Here is a 27,588-nt window from a genome sequence, read left to right as displayed (position 1 = left end):
ACCCCCCTTCACCTGTTTCCTCCTTGTTTCTACAGTTCAGTCATGTTCCTGTTTTCTTTTTTAATACAGGCTTTTGTGGCACGTACTTGGCAGAGGAGATGACGTCGCTGTGCTTGTCCGAGTCCAGGATCTTGGCCAGGTGGCAGGCCACAGAGTCTGCATACTGAGTGATGTGGACCTGAAACATGGACAGAGAAAGCCTCCAGTAAACCACAGAATTAGAATCAAATTTTTTTTAGGCCTAATCAATCACATAAAGCCCAAAAAAAAAAGAAACCCCTATTTTTTGCTCAGTTTCTAACAATCAATTTGCCTGCTCAGATCCTTTGTGACATCAGGTCATAGTTTACCACTTAACTGGAATATGACACATCCTTTGCAATTTCTCTAATATAAACCATTCTTTAACTTGCACATGCAGTTATGATGCTTTTTTCCCACAGAAAGCTGTTAGTATAATGTAAATCAGAAGAAAGAAAGCACATTTACAATAATTAGAACAACAAGAAAACGTAACTGAAAAGAAATCTGCATTTAAATTAATCTGTTGATTTAACAAAGAATATTTATTCTATCACATTGTCTTATAGAATTCAGACCTTTTTTATCAGTGTTGTGTAGTATAATTAAAATGCTTGATCAACATTTCTTATCTATATATGTATATAAGAGACTAGATCATTCAGAGTATTCCGCACATTTATTCTTTGGTTCATATCCAACACCGCCCCCCCACACAACTGGTGGACATGTACTTCACCCAGTGTCTCATTGTTATTATGAAAGCTTTGGGACCCCAGTGTCCAAGCTACCGCACCCTGTTGGGGATTAGACCCCCTTGAGATTCCCTGAAAACACCTTCTCTTAAAGGAATGACTCTCAAACTGTTCTATACTTTTAACACTTTTATTCTAAATAAAGCAGAGGAATGGTTCCAGAGATCAGCACTGAGGCTCCTGTCCTGGATTCAGTCAGTGATCAAAAATGACGAAGCAGCCTCGAAAGGTCACACATAGTTTTATATCTGGCACTCCCATGCAAGGGATGTTTATCAGTAGACTATGTGTCACCTTTCTGGTGTCTATCTGATAGAGACTGTAGTAGTACAGGTCCTTCTCAAAATATTAGCATATTGTGATAAAGTTCATTATTTTCCATAATGTAATGATGAAAATTTAACATTCATATATTTTAGATTCATTGCACACTAACTGAAATATTTAAGGTCTTTTATTGTCTTAATACGGATGATTTTGGCATACAGCTCATGAAAACCCAAAATACCTATCTCACAAAATTAGCATATTATTAAAAGGGTCTCTAAACGAGCTATGAACCTAATCATCTGAATCAACGAGTTAACTCTAAACACCTGCAAAAGATTCCTGAGGCCTTTAAAACTCCCAGCCTGGTTCATCACTCAAAACCCCAATCATGGGTAAGACTGCCGACCTGACTGCTGTCCAGAAGGCCACTATTGACACCCTCAAGCAAGAGGGTAAGACACAGAAAGAAATTTCTGAACGAATAGGCTGTTCCCAGAGTGCTGTATCAAGGCACCTCAGTGGGAAGTCTGTGGGAAGGAAAACGTGTGGCAGAAAACGCTGCACAACAAGAAGAGGTGACCGGACCCTGAGGAAGATTGTGGAGAAGGGCCGATTCCAGATCTTGGGGGACCTGCGGAAGCAGTGGACTGAGTCTGGAGTAGAAACATCCAGAGCCACCGTGCACAGGCGTGTGCAGGAAATGGGCTACAGGTGCCGCATTCCCCAGGTCAAGCCACTTTTGAACCAGAAACAGCGGCAGAAGCGCCTGACTTGGGCTATAGAGAAGCAGCACTGGACTGTTGCTCAGTGGTCCAAAGTACTTTTTTCGGATGAAAGCAAATTCTGCATGTCATTCGGAAATCAAGGTGCCAGAGTCTGGAGGAAGACTGGGGAGAAGGAAATGCCAAAATGCCAGAAGTCCAGTGTCAAGTACCCACAGTCAGTGATGGTCTGGGGTGCCGTGTCAGCTGCTGGTGTTGGTCCACTGTGTTTTATCAAGGGCAGGGTCAATGCAGCTAGCTATCAGGAGATTTTGGAGCACTTCATGCTTCCATCTGCTGAAAAGCTTTATGGAGATGAAGATTTCATTTTTCAGCACGACCTGGCACCTGCTCACAGTGCCAAAACCACTGGTAAATGGTTTACTGACCATGGTATCACTGTGCTCAATTGGCCTGCCAACTCTCCTGACCTGAACCCCATAGAGAATCTGTGGGATATTGTGAAGAGAACGTTGAGAGACTCAAGACGCAACACTCTGGATGAGCTAAAGGCCGCTATCGAAGCATCCTGGGCCTCCATAAGACCTCAGCAGTGCCACAGGCTGATTGCCTCCATGCCACGCCGCATTGAAGCAGTCATTTCTGCAAAAGGATTCCCGACCAAGTATTGAGTGCATAACTGTACATGATTATTTGAAGGTTGATGTTTTTTGTCTTAAAAACACTTTTCTTTTATTGGTCGGATGAAATATGCTAATTTTGTGAGATAGGAATTTTGGGTTTTCATGAGCTGTATGCCAAAATCATCCGTATTAAGACAATAAAAGACCTGAAATATTTCAGTTAGTGTGCAATGAATCTAAAATATATGAATGTTAAATTTTCATCATTACATTATGGAAAATAATGAAGTTTTTCACAATATGCTAATATTTTGAGAAGGACCTGTAGGTGTCCGACCCTGAATCTAAGTGTGGCTGCAGCATTCAGCATAATCAACCCGGTTACAGAGCGTTCCATAATCAAACCCAATGCACTAAACTTTATGTCAAACTGTTGGTCATTTGTCCTTATAACGTGCGTCAGTGAGGATTCTTATCCTATCCTAACAAAAGTGAAAACATTAGCATTTATAATTTATGATTATGGAAAGCTCATCTATAAGTAATAGAAAGCCAGGACACTTCAAACACCAAGATGGCAATTTTTGCTGTGGTCCCAACATCCCTTACTGTCCTCTGACTGTGTGTGGTTGCTGGACAAATACTGGTTTTCATTCTAAATAGTGGCCAATGGTTCTGTGTAATGCCTTACTTATATAGGGAAGTCATACTAATTAAGAGTTTATAGAAGCTCTGATCAACTGAAAAATGTGAACATTAAAAAACTTAATTTATTTTAAAGAGGTTGTTATTGGTACTGGCATTATTTAAATTAATTTGTCTTGGATTATTTAGATTTTTTTGCTAGTGCTGCAAATATTCATTTATTTTAGGGCTTTTTTCCACATCTGCCACGGATGCGTACAAAATGTGCCCAGCACTCTATGTAAAACTGGTTTGCTTTGATCACCATCTTTAATGGTTTTACTTTAAAAATTATAGCTAAAAATAAAATACAGCCCATGTTGAGAACCGACCAACCCCCAGTTTTTACACCTGCTGTTTTCTTTGGCAGGACATGTTTGACAGTAAAATCATTTTTTCAATTGGCTTCACCCTGAAACGTATCATGGCTGCAGGAACAAGTAAAGATCAAAACTCAGTTTTAGAAAAGGAACATAAGCAAATGCTTTAGAAAACAATTGTGTCGACATGAACATTTTTATTGACCGACTCAGTCATATTGCAGCTGAGAGTCAGAGTTAAGTCTTCATTCCAAACAGAGCTGCCTTTTGTCAATACCTCCAATGCTCCCTGTGTTTTAGGTCTGAGTGCCTTGGCTTCTATTTGCTACACCCAGCGGCTGTTTTCCAAAACAACTTCTCAGAGGTTTTTATAAGCCCAGGCTTTTATGAATGCTATCTGTCGAAAGCAGACAGCCTTCAGAAAGTGCTCCAGGCTGATTTACCTGCAGAGGAGAGTCGTGGCTGTAGTCTTCCTTCACTGTCGGCATTTGTTTATTGGTGGGGGGCAGCTCGTATGTCATCACGCTCCATCTGAAAACATACGCATTGGTGACAAGCCTAACATGAAACACTTTATCAGCGACTGATCAGGAAAGAAGCAGAGGAAGGTGGTGGGGAATTGAAACACAAGCAGCGTTTTATGCAGCTGACAGCAGATCAAGAAAAACTCGACAGCAGTTTAAACTAAGAACATTTTCTTTGCAGGAAAAGCTTAGTGGAAACCTGCTGTCATTACTGGTTTAGTTGTGTCTGTTCTTTCAGAACCATAATTTCTGCTGCAACATAAAAAACAGCAGTTGTTTCATTTGTCACTAAAATAAATTTATCTTTGTGTGGTTTTCGTTTATCCTGCATGCTAAGATGCTAGATTCTTAAAATTTCATTTATTTTTGCATGCATTCCTACATCAACACAAATGCACAGATTTAGAACCACATACAGTCAAAATCCTTATTTCAACTTGCAATTCCATATTTATAAATGTCTTTGCAAAAAATGTAACTAAACTTTACAAATGTAGAAATATCTAATTCAAAAAAAAAGAAAACATTTTTCAAACATGGCGCTTATCTTAAATGTGTTGTATTGTTATTTTGCTTAATTCAGTTTTAGGTGTTAATTTCCTTTAAATAACCCTTTAACTCTTATGTGCATTTGCATTCCATTTAATGCTGTGGGAAGATATTTTTTCAGTAAATAACGTTTCACAATTGCTTTTCTACACATCTGATTCTGTACCAAACAAAATTTGTTGTAAATATAAGCCCCATTATAACATTGGTAAACTTCATGTCATACTACACTTTTTGCTCTATCTGCACTGAGCTCGACATGCTAAATGCTTGGAGTGGCTAACATGAAAGAGGAATTTGATCTCGCTCCTGAGCGAATGCTTATCTAGGTTGCAGATAGATTATATATAAAGCTTGAACTTTCACCTCAAGATGGCCTAGCAATCATTAAGTATGGAAAAAGAAAAAAAAAAAAAAACAAGATATTAGCTTACTCAGTTTTAAGAGAGTAGTAGACTGTACATTTTACAAAATTCTTCCCAATACACGCGCACTATACAAAATAGAGGGGGCGTCATGTGACATATATTCTTCATAGACACAAGCTGGTCTTATCTTATTGTTATTTTTCCTTATTGGAGCTCTGCTCATTCAGGGTAGTGTTTGCTTAGAGAATAAAGCTCCATGTTTAAACACAATACCCTTCTATACCTCCCCAGCCCCCTCCTTCGTGTGCAAGTTGCCAAGATAAACATGGATCCTTGTCTAGCCTTTGTCTTAGTTCTAGTTGGTTAAACGTTTAATTATTCATTTGACTGTAGATATAAGTTTAGACCAGATTTTTATTTGTTCTTCACTTATGAATATAACCCCATATCTGCCTTATTTCAATAGCATGTTCCCTTATCTTTTCCATTTTGAAGAGGGGATAAAACAAATGAGCCAAAAAGTAATGGATTCCTTGACACTTTGATAAACTTAAAAAGAGAAGTTTAAATTAGGACATTTTGGGAAAATATATCTTTTCCACAGAATAAATGTGTTCAAATTAAAGGTTCTTTTACAATTTTATTTGTATGACAGAATATTGGAAAATGACTTTTAAAACAACGTATGTTTGCAAATAAAACCAGCTGTTTTAAACCCGCTAAGCTCTGCAGCCTTTGGCTCAGGTGTTGTTCAAAAATTTGGACTGTTCCAGTCCGCTGATAATTATAGAAATAAATCAAGTGAAACATAAAAGAACAAGAAAATAAAAAAATATTTTCTTCTTATTTTCTTTTTTTAAATGCAACCCCTTCAGCAGCTTCTGTCATCAGATAACCCTGAACCCTCCATAACAGGTAACCTCATTTGCAGTAAAATGGAATTTACAGCTAAAAGCTTTAACACTTCCACTTTATTTTGGCAAGAATGAGTCAAGAAGTACATAAACAAGGTCACAGCAGACATAACCCAAACTGAACTTTAACATTAAACATCCTAACCCTCCACCCATTTTTCCACTTCTGGTTTTACCGGTCCAGCATTTTGGTGGTGGCTCTCTCCAGCTTCTCCAGGATCTGCAGCAGCTGAGCGTCATCGTCACATAGGCCTCCCCAGCCCAAAACACGAGCCAGGTCGTTTCCTGTTCCCAGGGGCAGAACTCCGAGCTGACACTGAGGAGAGGGCGTGAAATTAGCACTGAGACGGTGGTTTTGTGATCAGTTATGTTTTTTAGGATCAGCTAAGAGGGATCAAATCTCATTTAACATGCTACTCAATTATCAATTAATAGAACACAAATTCCAAATGAAAACCATATCAGCGTAGCTGCGAAACAGCATTAATAAGGGTTGATTAATAGCAAGAGAATTATTTTACATAGCCAGTGCCATTGCAGCATCTTTAATTTTCTCTGACATAATTCATATACAGTCAGAAGCTTGACCACCACTGTATGTTGTAGTTCTAATAAATTGAGGTTAACAGTGTAAAGTAAATATGTTGATGTATAAAAGTTAAACATTTTTCTTTTCCTCTTCATCAGGTATGTGGGTGATTTCTCTGCCCTATCAGCACTTTCTGCAGCTACATTACACATCACAATATTCCATCAGCCTGCTCTCTGTCCTCTCCTCCTCCTCCTCCTCCTCTCTTTGCTTCACGTCCCTGTTCTCACCTGTTTATGAAGGTTAAGCTTGTCAAGCTCCGAGAGCACCCAGCCTACGCTGCCGTCTCCCCCGCACACCAGAATACGAAACGTTACAAACTTCTGGAAGAGCCGCAGCCTGTGAGCAGAGAGTGGTAGGGCATGTTGATGGGTTTTATAATGTTAGCAAATTGTTTTGTCATCAAGAAAGACATGAATACAAAAAGTACCCAAGCTCTGGTCCTCCATTCATCAGGTCAAAGACTTGAGCTGGGTTCAGAAGCTGCTTGAACTTGCGGAGGAATTTGACCCCCTGGTTGTCCCCGCTCTTGGAGTTCACAAGGACTAGGAGAGGGCTAGCACATGATCCAGAAGTGGCCTTCCAGAAACCTGATATCAAGAATTGGGAGTTAAAGAAAAAAAAAACCTGCTCTCTAAACGGACAAGTCTGAACAGTATTTGAACTGGAAATGCACCAAGAAATCGTCTGGTTGCAGGAAATGGCTGATCACACACTTGACCAGACTTGATTGACTAGTGACCACCCAGAAAGTGAAAATCTGGTCTTTTCTCCAATCAGTGAACACACCTCACAGAGTTCAACCAGGTCGCGCTGACAACACCACTCAGTGTGGAAGTTATTGAGAGAACAGTACCAACTGACTCAAAGCTAGCTATTTTCATGATTAGTGATGTGACTTAAGAAGAAACACAAGCTGCATGAGGTTGGAAAAACTATTTGGCGAAGGCATGTCGTCTGTTCATTCAGCACATTACAGCAGAGAGCTAGACTTCATGAAATAACAGGAAGGTAAACATATAGCAGCCAAGCCTGTCTGGATTATCTGTTTGACAATTCCAGATCTACCTTTCATGGAAAACACAGCAACGGGAAATGTTAGCAGTCTTTTGGAAATTTCAGGGATGAACGTCTATTAATGGTACAGGGAAAACACACATGGACTGCTTGTAAATTTAGCATGCTAAACACATTAGGCTGACAGTACTTGTTGCTAAACAAAGTTTATGTAGTAAATGTCAACTCTTTAAATGCTTCTGTCTCTCTCTATTGCATGCATTGTGTGACGATGCCTCTGCTACTAATATAAATAATTAACAATCATTCTTGACAGAAAGCTTCTTTTACAATTATAATAAATTAGTGAACGATTTAAAAATCTAACACTCAACAGTAAATCTGAGCTTTTTCCTCTAAAACATTAATTTATTGCAGCTATTATTTTAAATAGAGACAATTGCACAGTTTTAGGTGAGCCAAAAACAAAAGAAAAAGCTTCTATGGTGAACTCTAAGCTGTTGTGTAAAAGAGTAAATGACATATTCTGTAATTTTTTAGTAAGATGTATTTCAAGATAAACTGGAGGATTTTACTGTATTTATAGATTTTCTTTAACTCTTTAACTTTCAGCTGTTTTTGAGAAAACCACTAAAACTGCAAAAAACGTCAAAAAGAATTTTTTGGTATTTATAGTTCCTAAAGAAAGGTGATCAACTACTAGATTTCTGATGGGTTCATCTCTAGCTTGTATCCTATTTTTAAAGTGCCAACAGCAATGTCCTTTTTTTTTTTTTAGAAAGTTGTAAATAAGTGAAAAAATAACGATATATTAAAAGTAAAAAGCTAAAGAAATCTGACAATATTTGCAACCTTTTGCAAATATTTAGAACATATAAGTTATTTTTCCTGCATTATGACAGCAGGGAAAACTAACTTGAAACGGTTTCAGTGAGAAAAAGCCTCGGTGTCGGTTCTCAACCTGGTTTGCTTCCCCAGAATTTAGACAAGACCGGTGACATTCCTCGCCTTTTTCCCCACCGTCAGTTCTATATAATGTGGAAAAGTAGCCTGTGTGGGTGGGTGGCTGTGGATGCTGTCTCACCATCTGAGTCGATGCTGTTAAGTGCAGTGGGTGGGATGATTGAGACTCGACATTGACCCAGGGGACACACCTTCCCCATTTGTTCTTTACAGCTGTTATGCACCTGAAAGTACACACACACACACACATACAGTGATTTGGTGGACCCAGTAAATGTAGATTTCAGTGGTGGCAGAAAAGTTGTTACATCCCACTGAAACCCACCAAATGCCAGTTCTGTAACCTTTACAAATGCCACTCTGAATCATTTGTGCTTGTGGCTCTCTGTGTGTTTTATGTATTGAGGACTGGACTTTGTATTGTGTGTCAATGTGTTCCATACAAAGCCTTTGCTAAGTGAAAGTGGAGGAAAGTAAAAGTGTAGCACTCTCTCTCTCAGTGGCAGATCATGCTGAACCTTTCTGCAGGAGTAAAAGAATCAAATCCTCCCAACTTTTTAACCAGCTCTTATTAGATAAAGGCAAAACAAATATTAGATACAATTGTAAAGAACTGCAATCAAAAATCATTTGAAGGCTGTTGTATGTTGATTTTACATAATGCAAATTCCAAAGTTTACATTTTCCCATTTACATAAATACCCATTAAGACCTCTTGTTTTCCACAGTTTATTATCTACAAAACACATTTATCTGCCTATTGCTGAGTTACTGAAAGGCTCATGAAAGTATTGCACTGTGTAATGGAATTATAATACAAGCCTTATTGTGGCATTTTTTTTTATATTGTTATTGTATCCTATTCAGTTTCAATATATCAAATAAATCAATCGTGGTTGAGAGGTCAATGGAGTTTTACGGAGTCTGTATTTCTTGGTCATCTATCTTTAATGCATCTGATCACTGAGAACAGTATTTACATAAGTTTAGTTTGGGACACAAAGCAGAGATGCAAACTTACTGTTTACACATCACATCGTTTCACTGGGAAGTTTTCTGTCATGTCACCATGGGGTAAAGTTTGCTGTAGTTTTTGCTTCTCTCCATTTTCCGTCCTTTACTGTAGTTTTGTTCATAAAGTCAAAAATATGCAGCGCATAAACTGGCAGTTTGGTAGTGACACTTATTCTCATGATTCAAGACGTTTTGGACATCTGTTGGAAGCTGCTTAAACCCTATTTTCTTAAATTATGTTATATTTCACAGTGAAAGGTGTTGAAACTTTGTCAAGAAGACTACGTAATGTAGACACCTTAACAGGTTCAAATCTAACATCTTCTAAGTCTTTGTCCAAACAGGAAAACATTCAGCTCTGATGCTCTTATAAAACTCCAAAAAATCCAAGTGCATCTGTATCCTTGATGACGGTTTGTTTGAATTTAACTTCTCTAAAACTAAAAATAACTTTCAGCTTTTAGCATTGCTCGAAATAAATAATAACACTGATTTGAAATGACAGTTTCTGACAAAAAGGAGGCTGAAATCAATCCCACTCACGATGGCCTTGCACCAGAGACAGCGCCAGTCCTGCAGCCGCCGCACACTCCCACAGTTCTTGTCACACACCACGCACTTGGCACTAACTGGCAGGTTGCCTTCCAGCCACTGGTGTGGCATGGACACCTGGAAATAGACACAGGAAAACACAACATTAAGATTGGACTGTTACATCTTGCCACATTCCTAGTTTCCTGTTGCAGTTACAATTTGAAAGAGAACATTTAAAGGAAAGAAGAATTTCAGCAAGAATAGAGCAGATGTTTATAACATGGTCGAATCTCTCACCCCGTCCTCATCCTCAATAATCTCATTTCCTATAGAAGCCAGCGTGGTCCACTTGCAGTTATTGGTAGAGCGAACAGCACAGCGCTTATGAGCCTTGAACTTGCAAACTGCAAAAAATATATATACATATATATATAAACAAAATGTAAAAACACTTAACGTATTTTTTCAGAATTAGGTCATATTCCAATTGCCAAGGTTATCCTATCAAGTGTCTTGCAAAAGTATTGAAGTTTTTCATATTTTGTCAAATTTTAACCACAAAATCTCTGTGTATTTTGGGGGATTTTAAGCTTTGGACCAACACAAAGGTTGCATGTTTAGAGTTTAGGGTTGTTGTCCTACTTGCAGGCAAATTTCAAGTCCTTAGCAGCTTATATCTGGCTACAAATAAACTCTGACCAGCTTCCCTATCCCAGCTGAAGAAAACTCAAGCATGATGCTGCCACCACCATGTTTAACAGTAGTAATGTAGGGTGATATGCAGTATTAGTTTTCTGACACACAAAATGTTTTGCTTATATGCCTAAAAGTTCAATTTTGATTTCTTTTGACAACAGCAGCTTATTTTACGTTAGTTATTGCATTCCTTCAGGAATGGCCTTTCTTGTTGTGACTCTTCGAAAAAAAGACAAAATTTGTGGAGTTCACGACTAACAGTTGTTCTCTTGACAGTATCTTACATCCTGAGCAGCGGATTTCTGTAGCTCCAGCAGAGTTACAATGGATCACGTGGCTGCATCTCTGATTATGGCCTTCTTGGACATAGATGGAGTCATCTGTGAAATTTTCAAAGCCTGGGGTATTAGTTTATAACCTGACTCTGCTTTAAACTTCACTACAAGCTAATCGCTGATCTGTCTGGTGTGATCCTTAGTCTTAATGGTCCTGTTTGTTCTCTAACAAACCCTTCACAGAGCTGGATTTATAGTGAAATTAATTTACACACAGGTTGATTTATTAGGGGCCTTCTGAAGCCAATTACGTGTGCTAGATTTTATTTAAGAGTACCATTGTTAGAAGGACTCAATACTACTGCAGGTGAAAGTTTTTAGTTTTCACATTAAAACTATTTCTAATTTTTCTTTCACGTTACAGTTGTGAATTTCTTTGTGTTTGCCTATCAAATGATAAAATCCCAACAAAATTAATCAACACCTGTGGTTGTAATGTAACACAAAGTTAAAAAGTTGAAGGGCTGTTAATACCTTTCCAAGGCAATGCATATATGTAAAAACTATTGCAGGCAGAAAGCATGCATTTTCTTAGATGATGTTTGAGATTGTGACATGAACCTGACCCATCTACTAAACCTGATGTTTGCCCTAGTTACTAGGTAGGTGTGCTTGTAAAAGTAAAACACTTCAGAACTTAATGACTGTGCGTCATTTGTGTTTAATTATTGATCAATATATGGGACTTGACAATCTTCTTTGTGTTTAGGCTTTGCAGGCAAGTTTGATAAATGCAGGTTAGTAATTTTACTGGTATGAATGTAACCCAGTTTGTTACACTTGGTCTGTGCAGGATTCTGCATTTTTCTAAGGAATGTTTACAGGAATAAAATAATAGTGTTTAATGAGACCTGAGCTCAAAACATTTTATGGGTGGGTTCAAAAATTCCTGCTGATATGAAAGACGAGGGAATGCAACTATCATTTTGTCAAACCTGCAATAAATCCTGTCTGCGTTAAGGCAAACAGTTGTAAACCCTTCGGTCAAGGTTGCACATCAAGAAGAAAAAAATGTTTTGTTTAACATAACATAATGATTACATATTATGATGTACAGAACTAGTTTAAAGCTTCAAGATACATATGTAGTATCTGCAGTTGGATTTTTCATCAGTGCATACATTAATTGAAGTTGTCTTTTTTCTAATAGGTGTGTGCACCTTCACAGGACAGGCCGTGGGAGGTGACTCCTGGCAGGGCTTCCCTGCAGACGTTGCAGAAGGTCGGTCTGGCATGCGAGCAGGCGTACCAGTTGTGCATCCCAGAGAAATGCTCCATGTTAAACTGACTGGCCTGTTGCACGAAGAAGATAGAGGACAATTATTTTTTATGTCGAACTGACCACACCAATGATACAAGTTAAACTCTGCAGCATAAAGAATCAGATGTAAAACAAAATTTGAAATTCAAACTGATCAAAGAACTTTAATAAGAAAGAGGTGAAAAATGCTAAAATGAAAGACCAAGAGGAACGTGTTTAGTTAAACCATGAGGAAACAAACAAACCCAGAGACCGATGAGAAGATTAAAGACACTCACTTCATAGGTTTCCCATTTTTGAACGGATTTAAGGGCTGTGATCCAGTCCTCCATTTCCTTCCTGCTTTCAGCACACAGCATTAATTTACGAAATGGGGTGATCACCTGGGAAGGACAGAGTGAAAATCTGAGTTTGGTATTAAGGTAAAGTTTGGAGTATCAAAGATGTTGAGGCACCCCCCACATTTACCTTGGGCATTATGATTTACATTAAGAGTCAAACCAAGCAGAAATCTGTTTTACAGTGAGCTTTCAGCCTCTGTCATGGACGATCCTCGGTTCGGAAATGTCTGCAGTCTTTTGGAAATCTCTGAGTCAAGGTAAGGGCCTACATTCTTTAGGGAATCCACCTGAAGACTGCTTTTTACAATTAACAATGCTAACTGCTCTAATCACTATAAAAAGATGCTAAAGACAGTTAAAAATGTCAACTCCAAAAGATGCGGTCTTTGTTTTAAAATAATAAAGCTTGTTTTGCAGTGACTTCTCACACAAACTGTGGGATGTCGCCTCTGCTAATGACTAACAATAGCTGGAAAAGCAATTTATGGAAATGCAATTTATGAATATAAGTTTAATAGAAATTCAAGTCAGTAACTTTATAAAAGACAGAAATCAGAAATTAAACACAAATCTCTATTGGTTCATTTCCATTTCAAGGGAATTCACTGTAAAACAGGGAATATAAAAGAATTTAGTAATTTGTGGATTTAATGTAAGAAATGGAGGTTGGTTCAATCAGTGTTAGTTTACCCTTTCCACTAAAAACACTATGAATGTGGAGTAAAATAATTATTTTATTGTTGCAACATTCAAGGGAAAGCACTTTGTTTACTAAGTAGAACAATACTTCCAATCAGTTTTGTCCTCACACAATTAACTAGAGCCACAAAAAGATATGTCAAATTATCAATGAGTCATATCAAAACAGAGAGGAAGGATTGTTACACTTACAATACTATTAAAGACCATATAAGAGAATTGCTTTTTGCAAAATAAACATTTAGCTCACATGTGCTATTTTTTAACCAAAATATCTATGGTTAAATGACATGGAGATTTTAATGAGACATACAAAAATGTCCATTTAAACAAATTTAGATTTTAGATTTTTTCAAATTCTTTTTAACTGCAGAAACTTTATGCATTAACCAAATAATTAGACTATATTTTATGTTAAATGTTGTGCGAACTTGGTAAAACAAGAGATTTTGAAAACTAAAAGCTAAAATAAACAACAGAGAAAGATCCATTGATCAAACATGAGGCATGAAAACATTGTTTAAACATAGGACAAACGTTTTGAGCTAATAAGCAAACATTGACACATTCCTGTCACTTTAGGTTGTCCACATATGACAGCTGAATTCTGAATAAATGTAATTTGACATTTTTATCCCCAGACTACATTTAAATGTTTTGTTATTCAAAACAAAGGTGTTTGCAAACAGCATTTGCTTACTGTGAAGCTGTTGTTGATATTCTTGGTGCTCGTCTCAGCCACGCTGGCATCTGATAGGTCCACTTCATCAAAAATCAGAGACTGATGGGGAAACACAACACTGCAATAATTTTCTTCTCTTGTTAAAACACACACACACACACACCCCCACACACACACAAGTAACAACAACTTCAATGACATAAAACTGCAGACTGGAACTAGTAATCCGATGTTGGTTTGAAAGCAGCACAGGGTACTGTTGCGTATTTCTGTACCTTGCAGTCTTTGGCGTAGTAGAGAGTCCTCCCTCTGAGTTTGAAGTACCTCCTCTTCCATCTTTGGAAGGAGCTGGTCTGTTTTAGCAGGATTCCCTCCTTCACACTTTTCTGTCATGAGAAAGGCCCAAAAAAGGTGGAGAAGGTAAGAAAAAGGCAGGGGAGAAGAAGAGAAAACAAAATATCTCATGTAACAGCAATCCTTCTTAGACTTCACATAAACAGAAGAAAAACAACGTGGATTTGTTACTAGGATGGCTTTCATCTTGCAAGCTCACAGCAGATGAAGAGAGAAAGTTGCAGATATAATGTTACAGGTTTATGACAGTATTTGTCGGGCCTTTTTCTAGGCACTTTCTAATCTTTTCCCAAAGCCTCTTGTGTTGTCAGAGAACTACACCCACTACAAACAGCACCCACTGGTTTGTTGAGAGCATGATGACTATTTGAGACTGCACATTATTCAACACTAATGGCAGACAAAGGAGCACCGGTCAGGAAGGGACGGTGAAAGTCGGATGCTCAGCCATCCGTAGAAGCAATAAAATTATTTGCATAACCAAAACGCATGAATCACACAATGGATCTAAAACCCACCACTACGTCTGGCTGCAACCTATTATCATTTACTCCTTTCCCCTTTCTGTTTATGAGTACATGCCCTGAAAGGACACAGCACACCATGGGCAATCAATTTCAGACTAGACATCCAGCATCTCCATGGAGATCTGCGCTTCTCGTGACCGATGCTGAAACGGGCTCAGACACAGATTTCATCTTAAAACTCTCAGCATGTTACTTGTGTCCGCCTCTGAACCGGCACATTTATCAATTAATGTCGCAACATTCCTGCAGGACGGCCAAGGCAGCTCCGATCAGATTAGCCTGCATGACACGCTCCAGTGTTCGGAGATAAATACCATGTCAGCCTGTGTTACTGGTATCACCTCTTGCATGATAGCAGAACCACTCATCAGGGTTTCTATTCAAATGCATTATAAGGAAAAAAGAACTGAAAATTAGAAACAGTGCAGTTTTATTTTTCAACATATGTCCAATTTAGTTTTGTCTCTGATAAGCATAATCATGTCTAAGAATGTAAAAAAAAAAAAGTCACCTACAATTTTTATTCCTTTCGTTTTCAGTGGTCCGGCTTGTATAACTTGTGCTGCCAGTGCAACCTGTTAGCAAAGAGATTCCAGGTGTCTTAGCAGGCAAACACGCAGTCAAGGGGTCGTTATTATACAAAAATGGCTGCAGCAGATAAATTAAAAGGCAAAAACAAGCCGTATTTGTTAACTGGTAGGTCTCTAAATGAAAGATTCACAGAGGAATTGATTGGTGATTGGAAGTGGTCAAATTCAGCTAGCTGGAAACTCAAAAATCCAATGTTTTTCCGATCAGCGGAATCTCTTTACACAAGCGCTCCCAGGTTGCACTAACAACAACACTCTTCTGTGTAGAAGCTATTACTTCAAGAGGAATCTTCACTTTTTTCTCTATCATTGAGGTTTTAAAAAATGAAGCCAGATGAAGCACAAAGCATGTAGGAAGTAATTAGAAAAAAAGGAAAATGCTTTCTACAGAACCATTTTAGCTGTTTATTCATGCTGCTTTTTGATCATTTGTTATTTTGTACTTTTGCAGGTTTGGTTGTATTCTATCAGGCTTTATGTAAGAAAACTAGCCATCCCAATAAGTGAAGAGGCAGACTGACCCATTTTAGCAGATAACCTGAAGGCTGGCCATATTGCAGCAACGTTGCTCTGTTTTATCCTTTTGAACTTTCCACTTCTGTTATGGAAAATGGATGGAACTTTCACAATTAGAATAAAGGTCTTAATTCTCTACGGAATAACTGGGTAGTATTGTTTGAAATTCACTTTTTACTCTGAAAACACTCCTTATTGAAGTTGCTGTTCAGATGAATGCAGTTTTACAAAAGCATGAAGGAAAGTCTGCTTGTTTTGCTATCAGGGGGAGAAGCAGCAAGCTGTTGAACCTCACAATAAAACTGAGCATAGGTAGTAAAAAGTACTCATATGGTTTTATATAAATCTAATATTAGGTACAAATCTTATCCAGCCCGAGGGCAGGGCATGATGTGGAAGTGAACACAAATTCAAGCCTTACATGGGGGCTACATTATTACAAACAACAAACACTAAACATTTGTAATTGCGCTTTTTAATTTAAAGAGGAAGTGTAAAAAAACAAGACCAATTGATGAATCTAATGTATCACTATCACATCCTCACTTAGCTTAGCTTTTTTGTTTCATTTTCAATACTTGCTCAAACATGAAATGTTCCACCCAATATTGGTCCTTGGTTTCTTTTTTTTTTTACAATAAATGTGCCTTCTTCTCTTGAGGGAGAAGAAAAACCTATTGTCATCATGTTGGAGACAACAGCAGAGAACGCGAGGAAGAAACCGATGACAGATGGTGACAGATTGGTGTTTGGTATGGATCATTGGCAAGAAAAATGGAAAGAGGAACAGAAATGAGTCGGCATAGAGGAAGAAAAATAACTCCAGAAAAAAAGACTTGTTCAAAACAATGACCTCCAGTAAAATTACATAGAAAGAGAAAATTGAGGGCTGTCAGTGTCTGGCAGGCAATAAAGAGAAAAAAAATATCCAAAGTGTAAAGGTCTGTAAGCTATCTGCCACAACAGAGATAACATCAAGGTCCAACCACCGCCCTCTACCAACCAGGATTAAATTACAGCTAATCTGCATTTTTGCTTCATAAAGCAGTTAGTCCCAAAGCCATGTTAAAGCCAACATTAACAAATAAAAGGTCAAACTTTCAATAACATGGTTATAAACGTTAGGCATTGGCAAAAATCTGGCATTAGAAGGGTTCTCGGGCGTAGTTGCTACTACAGCAGCTAATGAACTACTGAAGGGGCCTTAATAGTCCTAAAATAAAGAACAAAAATGTGTGGTGTGGTGTAAAACTAATGCTGCACATCACCCTGAGTGCAGTGAAACATGGTGGTGGAAGAATCATGCCGTGGTTGGAGGTTATATTATCGTTATATTATCATCTAATGATGTTATCTAAAACATTTGTTGTTAGATTGATTTTGATGCGTAAAGTCAGGTCCAAAAGTAATCAAGAAAAAGCCTTGCAGAGTTACATTTTAAATTAAGCAAGAAGCCTCCTTTCCATCACCCTGATCAACCATCAAAAAACTTGTTGATAAAATTCAAGGATCAATTTAAACCTAAATCTGCCATGCCTACCTAGTAGGGATGCACAATATTAGAAAATATTGCAATGGCGATGATATTGACAAATATTGCGATGACAATATCAGGTGCGATAAGTGCCCGTTTTTTCTTTTCTCTCTTTGTAATCCGTGGTTCCATCACTCTATGACCTTTAGCATTTTGGGTAATGTCACTGGTGTTGGCTGTGAGCATCTGTTGCTGAAAGACTCTGGAGTGCAATATTGTTGGCAAGTGTTATAAACTTGCATTTTTCATGTTAATGTAATATTTAGCCATTTGGACAAACAGTTTGCAAAAAGATTATTGCACACCCTGATATTGCAATGACGATATATTTGGGATATATTGTGCAGCCTTACAACCCAGAACTTACAGAAAGATCTGAGTCTTACTTAAAATAAGCCATTTATCACACCACTATTGACAAAAAACACATGTGAAAAGGTATCCAATGCATTGGAAAGTGGCCAAACCAAGTGTTGACATGTTAGGTGTGGCTCTGTTTCAATATTGTCCAAGGATTGCTATGGGAACTGCTGATACACAACTGTGTTTACTCATACTAATAAAATGATTATTGCTACATATATGTGGCCGTGTAAAAACGCTCTTTTGAAGAATTTCTGTACTAAAATCATGTCTTTAGGCATTTTGCCAGAGTTGGTTCTTTTAATGGAACTTAGGTCCATAGAATAAAGTCTACAAGGTTGTCCCATAAAGCCCTATAAGGCAAATCAGACAATATCTTCACCTGAAAAGTGCACAGGGCATGCAACATCAGCAGACCGTACTCACATACTGTTCACACAACGACATAAACGTGTGTGGTGTATCATTTGTTAGCCTGCGCTCACACTGCAGCCACATCCTCAGGCTCTATTCTTTGCTGTTCTGCTCAGAGAGATGCTGTCATATAGACTGGTGTATTCATTAGAGCGGGACTAATCACATCACAACAATTAGCCCCAGCAGACCTGAAGTGCACAGGCGAATAACAGAGGAACAGCGAAGTAAATGCCAAACTAACACACCAACCTCCATGTCTGCAGCCTGTGCACACAGCCAACCAGAGCTCTGAAGGACACCTGAACATAAATCTGTCTGATTCAAATCTGTTGTTATATATTATGTAATATATGCCCTTTCTTTTTTTTTATCTAATCAGCCGAGGACAAACATACAAACGCATGCCTGTCAACATCAGTCCTGCATGAAGGTCCAAGCTTCGGCTTTCACTTCATAAAACCTAACCAACAAATTACAAAAGTCTGAAATCTAAGACAGCCAAGTGACTGCAGTAATCCGGCCTGTTTGTGGACAAAACAAGGAACCACTCAATGTTAATGCGTAATAAAATCTGACTGCTAACAAGGAGGCCAAATGATAGAAGGTAAACAGCACAGGTCTCCGCTAATTTAAGTCAACAGAGCACTTGTTTAAACATCTAAATGTACAAATAGGATGAACAGCAAGCTGGGGCCTGACTGGCTACTCAAGAATTTTATTATTTGCAGTGGCTTATAAAAGTATTGATAAACCTTTGAACTTTTCCACATATTTTCACATTACAACCACAAACAAAAATATATTTTAATTGGAACTTTATGTGAAAGACCAACACAAAATGGTATACAATTGTGAAGTGGAACGAAAATTATTCATGATTTAAAACATTTTTTTACAAATAAAAAAACTGAAAGGTGCGGTGTGCAAAAGTATTCAGTCCCCCTGGGTCAATACTTTGTGGAACCACCTTTTGCAATGACAGCTGCAAGTCTTTTAGGGTACGTCTCTACCAGCTTTGCACATCTATTGACCGAAGGTTTTTCCCATTCTTCTGTGCAAAATAGCTCAGATCTTGCCACAGATTTTCAATTGAGTTTACATCTGGACTTTAACTGGGCCATTCTAACAATATTTTGTTTTGAACCATTCCATTGTAGCCCTGGCTTCATGTTTAGGGTCATTGTCCTGCTGGAAGGTGAACATCCGCCCCAGTCTCAAATCTTTTGCAGACTCCAACAGGTTTTCTACCAAGATTAACTTGTATTTGGCTCCATCCATCTTCCATCAACTCTGACCACCTTCCTTGTCCCTGCTGAAGAGAAGCACCCCCAGAGCATGATGCTGCCACCACCATATTTGACAGTGGGGATGGTTTGTTCAGAGTGATGTGCAGTGTTAGTTCTCCACCACACATAGCATTTTGCATTTTGGACAAAAAGTTAAATTTTGTTCTGACCAAAGCACCTTCTTCCACATGTTTGCTGTGTCCCCAACATGGCTTCTGGCAAACTGCAAACGGGACTTCTTATGTTTTTTTTTTTGACAATGGCTCTCTTCTTGGCACTCTACCATTAAGACCACATTTGTTCAGTGCACGATCAGTGCTCTGAACAAATGTGTATCAGTGCACTAATAGTTGCCCTGTGGACAGATTCCCCCACCTGAGCAGTTGATCTCTGCAGTTCATCCAGAGTCACCATGGGCCTTTTGGCTACATCTCTGATCAGTGCTCTCCTTGTTCAACCTGTAAGTTTAGGTGGACGGCCTTGTCTTGGTAGGTTTACAGTTGTGCCGTCCTCTTTCCATTTCCAGATGATGGATTGATCAGAGCTCTGTGAGATGTTCAAAGCTTGGGGAAATCTTTTTATAGCCTAAGCCTGCCTCCTTAGACTTCATGATGCTGTTTGCTCCCCAATATTTTCTTAACCAACCTCTGAGGCCGTCACAGAGCAGCTGTATTTGTACTGAGATTAGATTACACACAGGTGGACTCTATTTAGTCATTAGCAATCATCAGGCAACTTCTGAAGGCAATTAGTTGCACTTTTCAGTTTTTTATTTCCACCTCACACTTGTACACCTCTTTGTGTTGGTCCCTCACATAAAATTCAAATTAATGTATTGTGATATGTGGAAAAGTTCAGGGGGTATGAATACTTTTACAAGTCACAGTAGCTGGCAGTAAGAGTACATTTAAAAACATTCAGTAGAACAGTTTGTCATTTTCAATATGCAGATCTATCTTTTAAAAATGGTATAATTACAAAAGTCTAGATATTGCCTGCTCTATAAGACTGGCACTAAATATTTCCTACACACACACACACATAAATAGAAAGCTAAAAACTGTCATTTGCTTTCTGTATGAAGCAAAAAACCTGAGTTATTCTGTTCTTTATTGCTTAAATAATGTTTACAAGCAACTACAGTATCTGCAGCAATAGGAAATATGATTTTATCCTTCAAAATGTTAAATTGTCTCTTTATTGGGTTATAACTAGTTGCAGAACCAGACATGAAAGTATTAAAAACAAGGTTAAATTGGTCTTTTTTGTGCGCTTTGAGTGCTTTGTTGCTGAAAAGCGCTATATAAATAAACTTGATTTGACTTAGTTTCAAAACTAAGCTCTTGACTGCATAACTCTAAATATTGTTTAAATAAATACACAAGGCAAGAAAACAGCGGCTTTAAAAACAATGCTAAAATCCCTTTGCCAGGCCAGTGGGTGGAAGAGTGGTGACTAATTTAAATTAGAGGAAGAATATTGAGAGCTTGGCTTTTCATTCTCACAAGACAAATGAAGTTTGTTTTGTTATCTGACAATTTTAGCAATAATGTCAAATATGCACCTTTACTTGCTGTGATTAGTCAATCACAATTTCTCTCAAATGCAAAAACAACAACCTGATAAAAGTCATGCCACTGTTCTTTGTGTCTAGTGGACACAAAAGTAGGGATATTGGTTGAATAATGAATACAAAGGAAATTTGAATCTTTAAAATTCCTCACTTTGCCTTTGATTTTAAAGAAAGTTATAAAATGATTCATCAAAAATGTTGTTGCATGTAAATAAGAGTGAGTTAACTTTCATTTTTTTTTGCACATTTGGCATTTTTTATATATCTAATGGTAGCTCATAGTGTTGTGCACGATATCACAGAAATTAATGAAATAATCAAGCATTAAATTGAGAGGTGTAAACAACAATTTTAGAAAAAGATGAATGGGTGTGGATGTACAGGTCCTTCTCAAAATATTAGCATATTGTGATAAAGTTCATTATTTTCCATAATGTCATGATGAAAATTTTACATTCATATATTTTAGATTCATTGCACACTAACTGAAATATTTCAGGTCTTTTATTGTCTTAATATGGATGATTTTGGCATACAGCTCATGAAAACCCAAAATTCCTATCTCACAAAATTAGCATATTTCATCCGACCAATAAAACAAAAGTGTTTTTAATACAAAAAACGTCAACCTTCAAATAATCATGTACAGTTATGCACTCAATACTTGGTCGGGAATCCTTTTGTAGAAATGACTGCTTCAATGCGGCGTGGCATGGAGGCAATCAGCCTGTGGCACTGCTGAGGTCTTATGGAGGCCCAGGATGCTTCGATAGCGGCCTTTAGCTCATCCAGAGTGTTGGGTCTTGAGTCTCTCAACGTTATCTTCACAATATCCCACAGATTCTCTATGGGGTTCAGGTCAGGAGAGTTGGCAGGCCAATTGAGCACAGTGATACCATGGTCAGTAAACCATTTACCAGTGGTTTTGGCACTGTGAGCAGGTGCCAGGTGGTGCTGAAAAATGAAATCTTCATCTCCATAAAGCTTTTCAGCAGATGGAAGCATGAAGTGCTCCAAAATCTCCTGATAGCTAGCTGCATTGACCCTGCCCTTGATAAAACACAGTGGACCAACACCAGCAGCTGACACGGCACCCCAGACCATCACTGACTGTGGGTACTTGACACTGGACTTCTGGCATTTTGGCATTTCCTTCTCCCCAGTCTTCCTCCAGACTCTGGCACCTTGATTTCCGAATGACATGCAGAATTTGCTTTCATCCGAAAAAAGTACTTTGGACCACTGAGCAACAGTCCAGTGCTGTTTCTCTGTAGCCCAGGTCAGGCGCTTCTGCCGCTGTTTCTGGTTCAAAAGTGGCTTGACCCGGGGAATGCGGCACCTGTAGCCCATTTCCTGCACACGCCTGTGCACGGTGGCTCTGGATGTTTCTACTCCAGACTCAGTCCACTGCTTCTGCAGGTCCCTCAAGGTCTGGAATCAGCCCTTCTCCACAATCTTCCTGAGGGTCCGGTCACCTCTTCTCGTTGTGCAGCGTCTTCTGCCACACGTTTTCCTTCCCACAGACTTCCCACTGAGGTGCCTTGATACAGCACTCTGGGAACAGCCTATTCGTTCAGAAATTTCTTTCTGTGTCTTACCCTCTTGCTTGAGGGTGTCAATAGTGGCCTTCTGGACAGCAGTCAGGTCGGCAGTCTTACCCATGATTGGGGTTTTGAGTGATGAACCAGGCTGGGAGATTTAAAGGCCTCAGGAATCTTTTGCAGGTGTTTAGAGTTAACTCGTTGATTCAGATGATTAGGTTCATAGCTCGTTTAGAGACCCTTTTAATGATATGCTAATTTTGTGAGATAGGAATTTTGGGTTTTCATGAGCTGTATGCCATAATCATCTGTATTAAGATGATAAAAGACCTGAAATATTTCAGTTGGTGTGCAATGAATCTAAAATATATGAATGTTAAATTTTCATCATGACATTATGGAAAATAATGAACTTTATCACAATATGCTAATATTTTGAGAAGGACCTGTAGATGTCAACAGGGGTGTAAATATCCTCTATGTTTACAGTGATTGGAATATCTGCCATTCCTGAGCATACTTGACCAACAAACAAGCGGGTCAGCAGGCTGCTAAACCTGTTCACTTGAAAACATTTAAGAAAGATTATAACGTTCTAATTATCTATAAAGGTAGTTTTGAAAGCCGTCTACATGAAAGTGAGAGAGTAAACCTGCAACAAGCAGGTAAGGATGGGAAGTGCAGCTACAGGAACACCAGAGGCACATGGAGCTTCCTGTAATGTCTCCACCACTTGATCTAAAGAGTCAGAGAAAGGAAAAAGAAGCTGCTGCTTCAGCCTAATTGTGCACAGATGATTCCTGTTCTAAGAAAATGGCAAAACTCAAAGACAGCTGTTGAATGAAATCCTCCGATTTTCAGCTTGATTAGCCTTGATCGTTGACCGGCTAGTCAGAAACTCAAAGACCAGAAGCACAAAAAGTGTAAGAAGCAATTTAAAAAGAAATTGCACAACGTGTTAACAGGAAGGCTACACAGATTAGAGTACATTTGCTCTGTTTTACAGACTGCTCGCACCAATGGCATGACGTTGCCTCTGCTCCTGATATTAATGATCACTTATTGCAGGAGGGCTATAAAGATATACTTTGAATAGTGTTATTACATCTTCTAAAATTATAGTCCTAAATGAGAAAGTGGAAAAAGCTAAAATCTATATCTGCAGGTCAAGGTTTTACATTATCTGTAGATCAGAATTCAGCCACAAAATTCTGATTGCTGTATCTCTAAAAAAAACTGAAATTAAAGAAGAATATAGAGGAGCTTCATTGGATTTCATCCTGATTTTCAATGATAGCATGTAATCCGTAGATCTCTGAATCCAAGACCACAAGACACAGTCTGCTATGGACTTTAGACCAACCACCACACACAGGCAGGCCTGTTTCTTTCACAATTATGCAACATCACCCACTGATTAATACATCACCTGCACTCAATTTCCTCTCTGAGACTAACCTCCTCCACCAGCAGATTTTCTCGGGGCTCCTCACAGAACCTGGAGTACAAAGTGGAACTGGAATATCCATGTCTCAACCTCACATCCCCTCTGGAACTTCTACGCAGTAGGAGGGCTGCGCAGCACCCACTGGACCGAGAAAAACCTAGCATCTGCGCATACTGATGACCTCACTTATACTAGAAACACAAAGTTTGTCACCAGGCTGGGATTGGATGGTTTTGGCTCTTTTTCTTAAAAACTTCTTCTATTGTCTCCCCATTCTTTTTCTACTACCTTAAAAAAGTCCTGATGTCCTTTTCTAAATGTCATTTCAGCTCTCTCCCCTGCTCACACACTCATACACCGAAGCCTGTATTGTAACTCCTTTCACATCAGCAGTTCTTCAGATTATACATTCCCTACTTCCTTGTATGCAAACTTCCTTTGTGAGGTGGCCACGCCCCCTCAGGTGTGCTGGTATTGATGAGTCATCACAGTGTGTGAATGTGCCTCTTACCTTTGCTCACCCAGACAACAAGGCAGAGCATGCAAACAGGCTCTGCCTTATGAGACACACACCTTATCCTGCAAGTGTGTGCAGCTAAAAGTTTATTGTAAAACTAACCCACTTCCTTTAGGCTATAAATAAAACCGGAGGAACCTGTCTTGCCAGCACACACACACACACACACACTGAAGCTCGCGCACCTATCCTTGTTTGGACAAGGCACTGACTCCCCTCATGACCCTAATAATGATGTTCTGCTTCTGTAGGAACCGACTGGTCCCAACAAGATCAGTGATTTTACCTGAAAAGGCAGCGCTGAGGCAACAAGAAACAACAAACACTTTAATGACAGCTCAGGGTGATTTAAAGTCTAAAATGTGTATTGCATAAAATATACAAATGTGCACAGGTGCATGCACATACACACAGATGTCAAAATGATGGGGATCCTGATGGCGCACTGCTTTGTTTAAAGGAGCTGGAAATGTCACTGTGATCACAAACTCCTGGCAGCCTCTGTGTGTGTGTTTGTCCTTGTGTGTGTGTAGTCACGGCTGCTCTGTTGCCTCCACGCTGTCATCCAAATGCTTACAGTGTCAGATCAGCGCCTCCTCAGCAAAGCCGAATTGCAGCCAATGCCTGCTCCTATATGCGTGCATATGGATGTTTTCCTACAGTCGGCGGATAATTCTGTCTCTAATGAGCAGAAACATGCTGCTTCTCGCACACTCATCCACCGACACCAGCTCTCTTTCTTGCCGTCTGTCCTTATCTTTGTCTCTGCATGCATGCGTCAGGTTTTCCTCTCCAACACCTTTCAGTCTTTTTTTCTTCTTCTCGAACAACTTTAAAATCTCTCTCTGTCTGTCTGTACCAGCTGCCATTGAATCATCTCAGAATCAGGTCGAAGGCTCCGGTTAGCACACAATGAATCACACTGCGTTCATTGATGTGAAAAGACTGATAATAGCATATCATCCCTATCTAGTCTATCTGAGCAGTGTCATTGCCCCTGATAAATGCAAAGTTGGAAAGGAAAAGAGAGGCAACATGACTGATTGCTGTTGCCTCTGAGACGTGAAGCAGGCTGATCCTACTTCACAGATATAAAAAGCCCTGTTCAATAACTTTAAGGCAAGAAGTCTTTGTACAGTTGGCTGTTGGAAGCATGCAGTGACAGTTCCTAAAGAGCAAAAATCCAAAAGCAACAGCATCAGCTTTTCTTCATGTTTAATGCTAGAGCTGTGGAAATTTACCAGATCTGTTTGTGAATATAAACCCATTAGAAGTGCAGAGAACAGAGCATTCATCAGGGAAGCAGCCAAGAGGTTGCTGGTTCCTCTGGAGGAGCTGTAAAAATCCTCAGCTTAGATGGGAGAATCTGTCAAGAGGACAACTTTTAGTTATACAAATCTGGCCTTTTGGAAAAAGTGTCCAGAAGCAAGTCATTGTTGAACAGAAGCCACAAGAAATCCTTTCTGGAGTTTCCCCAAATACACTTAGAGTAGATAGTAAACATGAAGATTGCTCCAGTCCCTGAAGTTTTTGGCCCCTGACACTATGTGTGGCGGAAAACTAACACTGTACATCACCCTGAACACGCAATCTTGAAGGAGAAGCATGGTGGTGGCTGCAGCATGCATACAGCCAGAGCTATTGACCCTAGATCCTTTCACAAAAAACTTCAAGATAGGATCAAGGTGACTTTTTACCATCTCTGTATGTTTCTGAAAAATAACCGAGGTAGCGAGGGGGGTTGAAGTGCAGCAGTCACAGTCCATATCAGCTGAGTTGTGTAAATGTAAATGGGCACTGTGGTTTAACTGTGTGATGCTTTCTTTAACCTGGACAGGGAACCTGGTCGTATTGATGGGAAATGGATGGAGCTTAAATACATCAGAATCCTAGAAGAAAAGCTTTTAGAAGCTGCAAAAGACAATCTCACCCCATTGAGAATCTGAGGTGAGACTTAAAAACTGCTGTTTACAGATCCTGTCCATCCAAACTGATTGAGCCTGAACTATTTAGAAAACAAATCGTAAAAACAAAAGAAGACCACACTTTTTCAGAATGTTATTTGTGAAATAATTTTATGCCATTTCCCAATTATCCACTACTTTCTGTTGGTCTGTCGCAAAAATCCCAATAAATTTCATTTAAGATTGAGGTTTTTTTGCAACGCACTATGTTAATGGATTTTTAAAAATAAGATACGTTAAGGATCTTCAAAAGCCAGTTGACTTTGACAAACCAAGCGAGGTTTTCTTGCAATGTCTGGATTTCTAATCAAATTACCAAAACTTTGCAGCTACTGTGAATTCTGACGCAACGCCTGCATGACGACAGCAGGTTTAATAGGCTGTTGCTTGGTGTGGGTGACATGTGAGGCACCATTTACAAGCTGGCTGCTTACAGCATTGGTATTACTAAAGTGTAGGGTTCTTTAAACTGTATCTTTAAACCAGAACCAACACTTTTCTGCTTGATGATTGGGCAAAAATGAACGGGTTGGATGAACAACCTTCTCTATGTTCGACAATAAAGAAAGCCAAGAAAGCAGAGAAGAGACATTTTTGTAACATTAAAGAAAAATAGAGACATTCTACAGACAGCTGTGCCAAAAATAAAGCTTTATTCTTCTTGTAAATGATCTCTTTTATTGCTATTCCAGAGATGTAGCCATGTATTTTTCTCAGCAGTGACACCAATCACTTAAACAAAAGACGAGACACTTTAAGTGTTAGGATAAAGGGCTTTAGCTCTGGCGTTGACAGTACTTTCTACCTGAGACGTGACTGGAGACACAGAATAGTTGCTAGAAGAGTTAAGTCTGAAGGCGTGTAACAGGATCAGAATGCTTTTAATCAATTTTATAGTATTTACAGGCAGCACCATTTAAAATCACTCCATGGTAAACTATGTAACTGTGATAGTTTCTAGTAGACTTCTAGTACGTCACAACCAACATGTACGTATCATGGACTATTTCTGTCAAAACCATCAGATGTTAAAGCAGTAGTGCCCTAAGGAGAATAACATGATGCTGCACGTCCAGAG

At 38.9% G+C, this 27,588-nt stretch overlaps 1 protein-coding gene across 3 annotated transcripts in view; it reads right to left on the bottom strand.

The window, feature by feature from the left end:
• The window catches only part of si:dkey-172j4.3 (diacylglycerol kinase delta), a 97,246-nt gene that overhangs the window by 19,602 nt on the left and 50,056 nt on the right, over positions 1 to 27,588 (bottom strand). For 2 of the 3 annotated variants that reach the window (XM_047385427.1, XM_047385428.1), the window contains exons 4-15: positions 14,157 to 14,267; positions 13,900 to 13,980; positions 12,438 to 12,542; positions 12,059 to 12,191; positions 10,165 to 10,271; positions 9,877 to 10,002; positions 8,441 to 8,543; positions 6,770 to 6,929; positions 6,570 to 6,678; positions 5,927 to 6,066; positions 3,839 to 3,926; positions 87 to 178 (exon numbers count right to left, since the gene is read on the bottom strand). In XM_047385427.1, the coding sequence (XP_047241383.1) occupies positions 87 to 178; positions 3,839 to 3,926; positions 5,927 to 6,066; positions 6,570 to 6,678; positions 6,770 to 6,929; positions 8,441 to 8,543; positions 9,877 to 10,002; positions 10,165 to 10,271; positions 12,059 to 12,191; positions 12,438 to 12,542; positions 13,900 to 13,980; positions 14,157 to 14,267 (1,355 nt within the window). Of the gene's footprint in view, positions 1 to 86; positions 179 to 3,838; positions 3,927 to 5,926; positions 6,067 to 6,569; positions 6,679 to 6,769; positions 6,930 to 8,440; positions 8,544 to 9,876; positions 10,003 to 10,164; positions 10,272 to 12,058; positions 12,192 to 12,437; positions 12,543 to 13,899; positions 13,981 to 14,156; positions 14,268 to 24,040; positions 24,397 to 27,588 lie in introns of those variants that run through there. The other variant, XM_047385429.1, reaches the window with a different exon arrangement.

This window comes from Girardinichthys multiradiatus, chromosome 14 (assembly GCF_021462225.1).
Source record: "Girardinichthys multiradiatus isolate DD_20200921_A chromosome 14, DD_fGirMul_XY1, whole genome shotgun sequence".
Taxonomy (NCBI): domain Eukaryota; kingdom Metazoa; phylum Chordata; class Actinopteri; order Cyprinodontiformes; family Goodeidae; genus Girardinichthys; species Girardinichthys multiradiatus.
This window is presented reverse-complemented; position numbering and strand designations above follow the sequence as displayed.